The sequence below is a fragment of the Impatiens glandulifera genome, chromosome 2, assembly GCF_907164915.1.
Source record: "Impatiens glandulifera chromosome 2, dImpGla2.1, whole genome shotgun sequence".
Classification (NCBI taxonomy): domain Eukaryota; kingdom Viridiplantae; phylum Streptophyta; class Magnoliopsida; order Ericales; family Balsaminaceae; genus Impatiens; species Impatiens glandulifera.
Window position 1 is genome coordinate 4,546,864 of NC_061863.1, and position 9,645 is coordinate 4,556,508.

The following is a 9,645-nucleotide window of genomic DNA, read 5'->3' on the forward strand; positions in this document are numbered from 1 at the left end:
ACCAGATTTGCGCAGTTTCTTTGGGCTTGCTGAAGAGGTTCATACCTTCTGTCTATTTTTCGAGTTTCATGTAGTTTTTTTCAACAAATGTGTGCCCATTGATCAGAATACTTTCGAGATCTGATCCTTCTTTGAATTTGAGAAAGTACAAGTCATGAATGTTTGATGTTACATTTTCTAGACCATTTTCCCCCAATTGTTCCATTAGAGTTTTTTTGGTTACTAAAAATGGCACCTTATTTCTTCCGATGAAGTTTCCCACTATGACATTCTTCCATGAATTTACGCAGTTTTCCTCAACTTCTTGGGGTAGTTTGAATTCAAACGGGGAACCGATAATTTCAACTTTTGGCTTAAATGTTCCAAGAAAAATCTTTCCCCTCTCTTGAACTGGATTGTCAACTTTTGTTTCCCCTATGTTCTTATGCCCTACATTCTGTTTCTGTTGTTCATTCTGCTCGTTACTCTGGTTTTGCCCTGTTTTCTTATCCTTCCCTTGAGTTTTTCTTTGTTCTTCAGCTTTCTTCCAGACCTGGTCTACATTCCAATTAGAATTGTTCTTGATGAAGTAGACTCTGGTTTTGGGGCATTTAGAGAGCTCTCTCAAAGTTTCAACAGACCAGCTCACAATAGTATCGTACTCCTCTTTTTTGAGGAGATTCCAGTCTTGTAGGTAATGTAGGTTGAGCTGCTCTGTGTACTGTTGGCTTTTCTCTTTACTTAAAACGATTTGGCCTTTCTTTCCCAGTATCAATAATTTCGTTATCTGATTTCTAAGTCCTTTCAGATTGGCCATTTCATTAAAACCAACCCTCCATTTCCTCGGGTCTGTTTCTTTACCCAATACTTTCGCTGCCATTCTTTGCATTTTTCCTATTTCACCCAGATTTTCTGCATTAATTATTTTTCTTTTCAATTCTTTCTGAATTATTTTCTCTGCTTCTTCGTCTGAGTCAGGTATCTCAATAGTCTCAAGTTGAATTTGATTCCCATTAGAATCCGAGTTAATGACCTGTGCATTTTTATTTCGTAGACTATTTTCCAGAACTACTCTATCTTTTCCTAGAGCATGTCCTAGACTATCACAATCTAGGCTATCAACATGTATTCCATTAACAGTTCTATTATCATTTTCATTCATCTCATGAGTGTTATTGAGATTGGTAAAAAACATACCTGACGTGTTGACTGCAAAATCTTTATTATTGCTCTTGCTCACGTCAGTCAGATTTCCACCATTTTCTCCTGGCTTTGGAGACCCATGATTTTCAAAGAGGATATTCGTGTGATTCTCTCCTAAGTCTATGTGGAGGTTAGTTGCATTCAAATTTTCTATCTTAGGATCAGGGGAGCATGTGCTGGATTCACCCATTGCCCGATTAAGAGAGTTGGCCGGGCTTGTACCAACTGTTGACAAAGAGGGAATTTCCCGTACTGCTGAAGCTACAATGTTTGCAAAAGTCATATTTAAAGTTTTGATTGTTTGTTTGATAGAGAATTGGAAAGAATTTTTTTTTTATATATATATTTTTTTTATCATAATTTTTTTTAAAAACAGTTTAGTGTCATTTTATTAAAAACTTTATAAGAGGGAAATCAGTTTTAAGAAATAAAGCTAGACAGACTATAACTTTATTAAAAATACCAACTGAGTTTCCTTTCATTCATTGTAATAATTTTATTGGGGATATTTCACATTTTAATTTTTATTAATTGGAAATCCCTTCCATGTATGTATGAGAGCGTTGTCATTAGAAGCAATATCATCATAAACTTTTTCTTCTGTTCTCTTATTCGTACTATGAATTATTGTATTTTTTTCTCTTATGTATGGTAGACTAGGACTCCAAAAAAGTATTTGAAAACATTCGCGTAGAAGCTTTCGTCCTGAGTTTTTTTTTCAAGCTCTATGATTTTGTTCAATATATATGGAAAGTTAGTGATATTAATGTTCTAAACAAAATTGATCCAAAGCTTGGATACAAACGCACACTCCCCAAAAAGTTGGTCAATGTTTTCCTCTTTTACTGCCTAAATTGGGCAATTGGCGTCTGAAATATTCATATACTTCCTAATTCTATCTATTGTCGTCAATCTCTTCCTGAATGTCAGCCAAATGATGAATTGGTATTGAAGTATAACATTTGAAATCTAGACTATTTTATGCCAATCGACCACCACCTCTTTTATTCTAAGCTTAGATTCGGATTTCCCAAGCCTAGCTCCGCGCTCGGACCTCCATCAAGCCACCGGAAACGACGATCCACATCCAAGCCTTGCTCCCGAGTAGAACCTAAAGCTGAGCCCAGGCCTCCTCTAGGGTTGGTTTGCTTTCTCTTTTTCAATATTTTCAACTCTTTTCACATTTTAATGCACAAAAATATTTTAGAAAAATCTAAACAAATATAAAATGGATTTGAATATTTTTCTTAACCAAAATAAAAATTTCTACAATTTGTAATACTTGTTTGAATTTTTTTTTAACCTTCACCAACTTTGGGATATCAGAACTTGAGAACTTGAGTTCTACCTATAAAAATTTTGAAAATTTTTTTAACATGATTTTTATATTTTTCTCTAGACTTCCATGCTGAAAATTATCATTTGGACAAATTTGGATTTTCTGTCTCATGTTCTCTTATTATTCACGACTAATTTAATAATCTTATGTTTAGTCTTGTCAAATGCTATGAATTTCTTAAACTCACTTCTAGGAACAAAATAGTTACAGTCCATTTAGACATATATAGGCTACAACCCTAGACAAACTCTCGAGCTTTACTTAAACAAAAGTGTGATGTTTTTCGCGTTTTAAAAGGCTAATTGTTTAGTAGAGACCATCCGTTTATAATGGGAGTACGAGCTATAGTGCCGAGATCTTTTCTCACACGTCATAAAGAACCGAACCCTCAAACGAATTTCTGAAAATATTTTTTCTTTCCTAATTTTTAAATAGCAAATTAGGTGGCGACTCTTCAAAGTCGGAACATGTCTAGCTCGACTATTTTAGAATAGTTGGATTACTAGGTAGTTTTGGAAAGAAATTCAAGCATAGTTTATCATTTTGATCCCTTAATCTTTACGGGATTCAAGCAAAAGGTTAAGCATCAAACTATTTGCTCAAGCGAGTCGATTTTCGGACGTATCGAATCGATCAACACTGTACGGCCATATCCCTATTTTACATGTACATAACTTGAATATTTTAATATCTTAATGACTAAAAGAAATTTTTGTAGTCACATGAAAATTGCTTATAAATTAAAGCTCCTTATGGACACAAAATATCTAATATTGTGAACACTCTATATGACATTTTTTTTTCTTGCAGTGAATTGATAACTCTAAAGTACTTTATTTTAATTTATACGGTATTTCATAAAATAATAAGTACCAAGTTAAAATTTTCTTTGGTATAGACTCATTAGGAAACTGCGATTGATTTGATAACCAATCGCAATAGACCCATTAGGAAACTGCGATTGGTCCAATAACCAATCGCTTCTTGCTAATATAAAAAAAAGTTAATTTAAGAATATTACAATACCTATAAAACCGAAAATTTAACTACAAGCATAATTAAACCATAAACAACAAATACAAACACACAACCAAAATATTACCAAAATCATAAAAAAAAAATTCTTAACACAAACACCAACCTTTAAAATCAAAATAGTATTACACCAACATTTAAAATCTAACCAAAATTATATTCTTATAAAAGCATGAGAAATATTCTAGTATCAATAGGAATTAGAGTAGAGTAGTCAACATTTTGCCCCTTAATATTTGTAATTTAAGAAAAATACAAATACTTCTAAAGTGGTGAGTTGACATTGAAAACGACAATACTAACTTAAAGTACTCATTAATTATTGTACGATACAATGCCAACCACATCAAATTTGATTGGTATTAACCCCTTCAATACTAACCGCGTGTCACATACTAACCAACCAAATTATATTTACTATTCAAATATTTTAGAATTCTTTTGTATGGTTCAATCTAGTGTTTTTTAAATGTCCAATTCAGTGGAAACTCAGCTATACCTCTAGGTTTCCAATTCTTCACCTTTCATGAAGATCATAACACCAGGACTCCCTAAATTTGGTTTTTTACTTGCATGGAATTAATACAAAACTCCTTATCATGTGGAACACACTAACTTCTCGAACCTGTTAAGTCTCAACTATAACAGAAAGTTTGTATGCATGCTCATGAACTTTGTAAATGGGCTAGGAAACATAGAATTTCAAGAGCTATCAAAGGATGATTTACCATCATCTTGCAATATTGTTTGTACTTACAAAAAAAAAAAAAAAAACAATTTCATTGATCTACAGGTGATTGACGCAAAATTGTGATAAAAATAAATCTAACATAAAATATTACTCTACAAGCCAGGACATAGTTGTCACGATGTTTATAAATATATCCAAAATATATTAAACAAATATGAAGAAAAAACTAAGACAGTCACTTAATTTAATATACGAATGACTTATTTAATATAAGTTTATTTGATAACGTAGATTTATAATCACATATTTTTATAGATTTAAGTGAAAATAGGTTAAAAATAAAAAAAAATAATTCAAATATTAAGTACATAAAGTTTAACTGCTTCTGTTTGTTTAATTCATTTTTTATCTCCAAATATTTAAGTAATTAAGTACCTAAAATTCAATATTTATTTAGGTTTTAATTTTCAGTTATTTGAACGCCGCCTAAATTTCTTACCATTGCTCATTTCATTCTTATCTCCAACAAAACAACTTTGTATACTTCAACATTAATTTCAATATCATCACACATTTATCATCATTACATCCCATGATCCCCATATATATCATCTAAATAAGTCAATCAATTCAATACTATCTTTATTTTATTGTTTACTCGATTATACATAAACAGATAATTATAAATAGAGGGTGGTACGTGATGATCACCCAATCATCAATGCCAAATCCTAATATAGGAATGGTAGCTCATTAAATAGCAAGAAAGGTTCCCCTCGAGCCAGCCCCCTCCTTTATGTTTTAGATTTGTTCATGTGATTAGCAAAACTACACATCCATCATCCATGTCTATGAGAAGAAGACAAAAAACATGGAGAACTAAGGATAAATGAGAGATGTGCCTTTACAATATTCATGCAATAATCCCATCTTCTCGAATTATAAATACCATGCATGTGTGAAAGATCACAAATATCAGAAAGAAAGAGACTAGAATGGAAGGTGATATTGTTCCTTTAGGGGTAAGAAAGGGTGCATGGACAGAAGAAGAAGATACTCTCCTAAGTGGCTATATCCTCAAGCATGGAGAAGGAAAATGGCACTTAATCCCGAAAAACGCAGGTTTACATGTATTTGTATCTATTTCGAATTGGACACAAAAATTTACTAATGAAACTTGTTTGTATATATATATGATAAACCAACAGGGTTAAATCGATGTAGAAAAAGTTGCAGACTAAGATGGCTAAACTATTTGAGCCCAAATATCAAGAGAGGAACCTTTGCATATGATGAGATTGATCTTATCATTAGGCTTCATAATCTATTGGGCAACAGGTATAATCTAACAATATTCAAATTATGTGTTTAAACCTCGATATGAGCATTACTTATATTATTAGTAATTGTTTGGATGATAAATATATTAATGCGCTCTTTTAATATTTTAAGAAAAAAAGCGAGAGTATTAAGCTTGTAACGAACTTTTTATTTAAAACTTAAATTTTATAAAAATAAATAAAATAAGTATTTATTTGATGAATAGTGTAATTTGATTGTTGAAACTGTAATATAATGTAATATTTTTAAAATAATCAAATAACTCAAAATCAAGCTAGCTCCTAAACATAAATATGATTATTAGAAGTTGGATTCTATAATAAATTTAGGATGAAATAAATATCCTCTTCTTATTTATTTGTGTGTATAGATGGTCATTAATTGCTGGTAGAATTCCGGGAAGAACTGCAAATGACGTGAAGAATTTTTGGAATAGTCATTTAAAAAAGGATACAATAGTCAAATCTTCGATCAAAAGAGCTAATAATTCAGATATTCCAAGCAAAGTTAAAGCCATAAGACCTCGAACTTACACCTTCACAAAAAGCCTAATTTTCGACAAAGGTAAATATGTTACCCTAAGAACCCATGACAACATGGAGTGCAATCAAGGAAATGTACCAATACAAGAACCTGTATACAAGGAAATGGAGAACAATATCCCAATTCAAAATGATACATCCAATGAAGAAGGAGTTGATCATATGTGGAAGCAATACTCATGTTTGGTTTCAGAGAAAGAACAAGAAGATGTCACCCTCTTTGATCCAAGCACTGATTGGGGTGACATTTCCTTGGAAAACATCAATATCTGGAGCCTTCTAGAAGATTAAGAAGTGTCAGTTTAATTTGGTATGTCTATTTTGATTTTTTTTTCTTATTAATGAACATTTATGATTAAGAATAATGAACTCCTGAAAAATAAAAGTCTATTTCATGAGCTCACTAAAATAAGTGTAATTGGTTAAGATTGATTTTGTTGCTTAATATTTTTATTTATTATTAAAATTATTTTTTCACATTTTTTTATATTATCTTATTACAGTCATTAAAAACGATTAATTAAAAAAAAAACATTTTTACTTATTTATACTACCAACAAATTGTGTCATCTTCTTATTTTTACATATTAATGATAAATAATTAAAAATACTTTATTTTATTATTTATGTAATTATTAATCTAAGAATAAATTCATAATAACAAGAATTTGATTAATTTATTAATATTAAGAAAAAGAATTGAAGAAAGAATATGTAAAAATATATAAAATAATGAATTGAAGTAGAACTTGAAAAAATTATTGAAACTAATTAAGTAAAAGACAAGTTATTACTATATCAACACACTCTCTCTCTATCTATCTATATCCCCTTAATGTTTCTAATTTATGAACCATACAAACACATTTTAAAGTGGTTAGTTGGCAATGAAAGTGACAATATACTAGCTGAATTTAATGTAGTCAGTATTGTCGGATACAATGTGAACCGCATCAACCAACCCAATTATATTTACTTTTCAAATAATTTTAGTTTTTTTGGAATGTCCAATTCAGTGGAAGCTCGGCTATACTTCTTGTTTTTCAAGCTATCACCTTTCATGAGATCATAACACAAGAACTCCCTAAATTTAGTTTCTTATTTGTATGGACTACAAAAGTCCTTATCTTGAGAGTGGGGGAACACAAACGTCTCGAAAAGGCTCAACTATAACCGAAAGTTTGTATGAATGCTCATGAGCTAGTCATTACAAATTTAAGTGAAAATATATTAAAAAAAAAAAAATATTAAACTTATTTTAGAAGTGAACAAAAGTTAAACCGTTACTCTAAAAAAAAAAATAATAATTAAAAAAACCTCTTTATTTTTTAAATTTAATTATCTAAAAATTAAAAATGTAATCATATATATAAAATAAAAAGATAGCGAGCAGAGTTTATAAATATATATATATATATATATTAAGTTTAAAATTATAAATTAATATACACGGTTGTAAAATATTAAAATTTGTTTTTATTATTATTATTTAATAAATTAAATTATATAATTCAAAATATTGAAATTATTAACTAATATAATTAATATATATTTAAGTTAACTCAAGTAATACAGAAAATAACATATTTGATTCTAACTTAAAACATTTTAAAGTTAAATTTAGTATAACAGTTATAATATATTTTTTTTAGATATTAGTGATCATAAATATTATGAAGCCAATTCAAATATTAAGTTTTTTTTTTTACTTCAACATTTGAATATTATAGCACATTTATCATTGTTACATCCCATGTAATATATATATATATATATAATTTAAATAAGTCAATCAATTCAATACTATCTTTATTTTATTGTTTACTCAATTATACATAGACAAATAATTAAAAAATGATGATACATAGGGAATCGGATACCCGACAAATCGGGATGGAGATAAAAATAAAGATACCTGTCGCGAATCGGGTACCCAACAAATTGGGATAGGGATAAAAATAAAGATACCCGTCGTGATGGGATAATAAAATGAAAACCGGGTTTGGGGATAGGTAACTCACTCCCCCACACATTTAAGGTACTGTTGGGTATGTGATGTTCACCCAGTCATCAATGCCTTAGCTCATTAAATAGCAAAAAGATCCCTCGAGCCAGCCCCTCTATGTTTTAGATTTGTTCATGTGATTAGAAAGAAAATACACATCCATGATCCATGTCTTTGAGAAGAAGACAAAAAAACATGGATTCATCTTATCCTCTCCAATTACCATGCATGTGTTAAAGATCACAAATACCATAAAGAAATATAAGCAAATGGAAGGTGATATTATTCCTTTAAGTGTAAGAAAGGGTGCATGGACAGCAGAAGAAGATACTCTCCTAAGTGGCTATATCCTCAAGAATGGAGAAGGAAACTGGAACTTAATCCCGAAAAATGCAGGTTTGTATGTATTGTTAATCGTTTTCAAATCAAACACAAAAATTTACTAAAGAAACTTATTTGTATATAACAAATAGGGTTAAACATTTGTACAAAGAGTTGCCGACTAAGATGGTTAAACTATTTGAGGCCACATATATATCAAAAGAGCAGTCTTTGAATATGATGAGATCGATCTCATCATTAGGCTTCTTAATCTATTGGGAAACATGTATATATATATATCAAACAATATTCAAGTTATGTGTTTAAAACCTTGATATAAACCTTTGCTTATATTATTAAAAATTGTTTAAATGATAAATATATTAATGCGCCCTTTTAATATTTAATGAAAAAGAAAAGTGGGAGTATCAAGTTTGTAATAAGCTTTTTATTCAAATCTTAAATTTTATAAAAACAAATAAAATAAAAGTATTTTAGTTAATATTTAGTGTAATTTGATGGTTGAAATGATAATATATATAATGTGGTATTTTTAAAGTAATCAAATAATTCAAAATCAAACTAGCTCCTAAACATAATTATAATAATTATAATTATTAGAAGTTGATTTTATAATAAATTTAGGATGAAATCAATATTGTCTTCTTATTTATTTGTGTGAATAGATGGTCATTAATTGTTGGTAGATTTCCAGGAAGAACGGCAAATTACGTAAAGAATTTTTGGAATAATCATTTGAAAAAGGTTACAAAAGCTGATTCTACCGTCAAGAGAGTCAATAATTCAGATATTCCGAACAAAGTTGAAGTCATACGACCTCAAAAACACGCTTCTCAAAAAGACTAATTTTCTTCAAAGATAAATATGTTAGCCTAAGAACCCATGACAACATGATTGACAACATGGAGTGCGCGCAATCAAGGAAATGCAGCAATACTAGAACCTATACACAAAGAAATGGAGAACAGTATCCCAATTCAAATTGACATATCCAATGAAGAAGGATATGACCATATGTGGCAGCAATACTCATGTTGGGTTGCAGAGAAAGAACAAGAAGATGCCACTCTCTTTGATCCAAGCACTGATTGGGGTGACATTTCTTTGGAAAACATCAATATTTGGAACCTCCTAGAAGATTAAGAATTGTTACAGTTTAATTTGGTAT

The 9,645-nt window shown here is 29.9% G+C and overlaps 1 protein-coding gene and 1 pseudogene across 1 annotated transcript; both read left to right on the forward strand.

Annotated features, from left to right (window-relative positions):
• The first annotated feature begins 5,242 nt into the window (after positions 1 to 5,242).
• On the forward strand, positions 5,243 to 6,421 carry LOC124924185 (transcription factor MYB1-like). Its single transcript, XM_047464257.1, has 3 exons — positions 5,243 to 5,369; positions 5,456 to 5,585; positions 5,959 to 6,421. The coding sequence occupies exons 1-3, from the start codon at positions 5,243 to 5,245 to the stop codon at positions 6,419 to 6,421; spliced, it is 720 nt and encodes a 239-aa protein (XP_047320213.1).
• Positions 6,422 to 8,404: 1,983 nt separating this feature from the next.
• Positions 8,405 to 9,323, forward strand: LOC124924186 (annotated as a pseudogene).
• Positions 9,324 to 9,645: the final 322 nt, after the last annotated feature.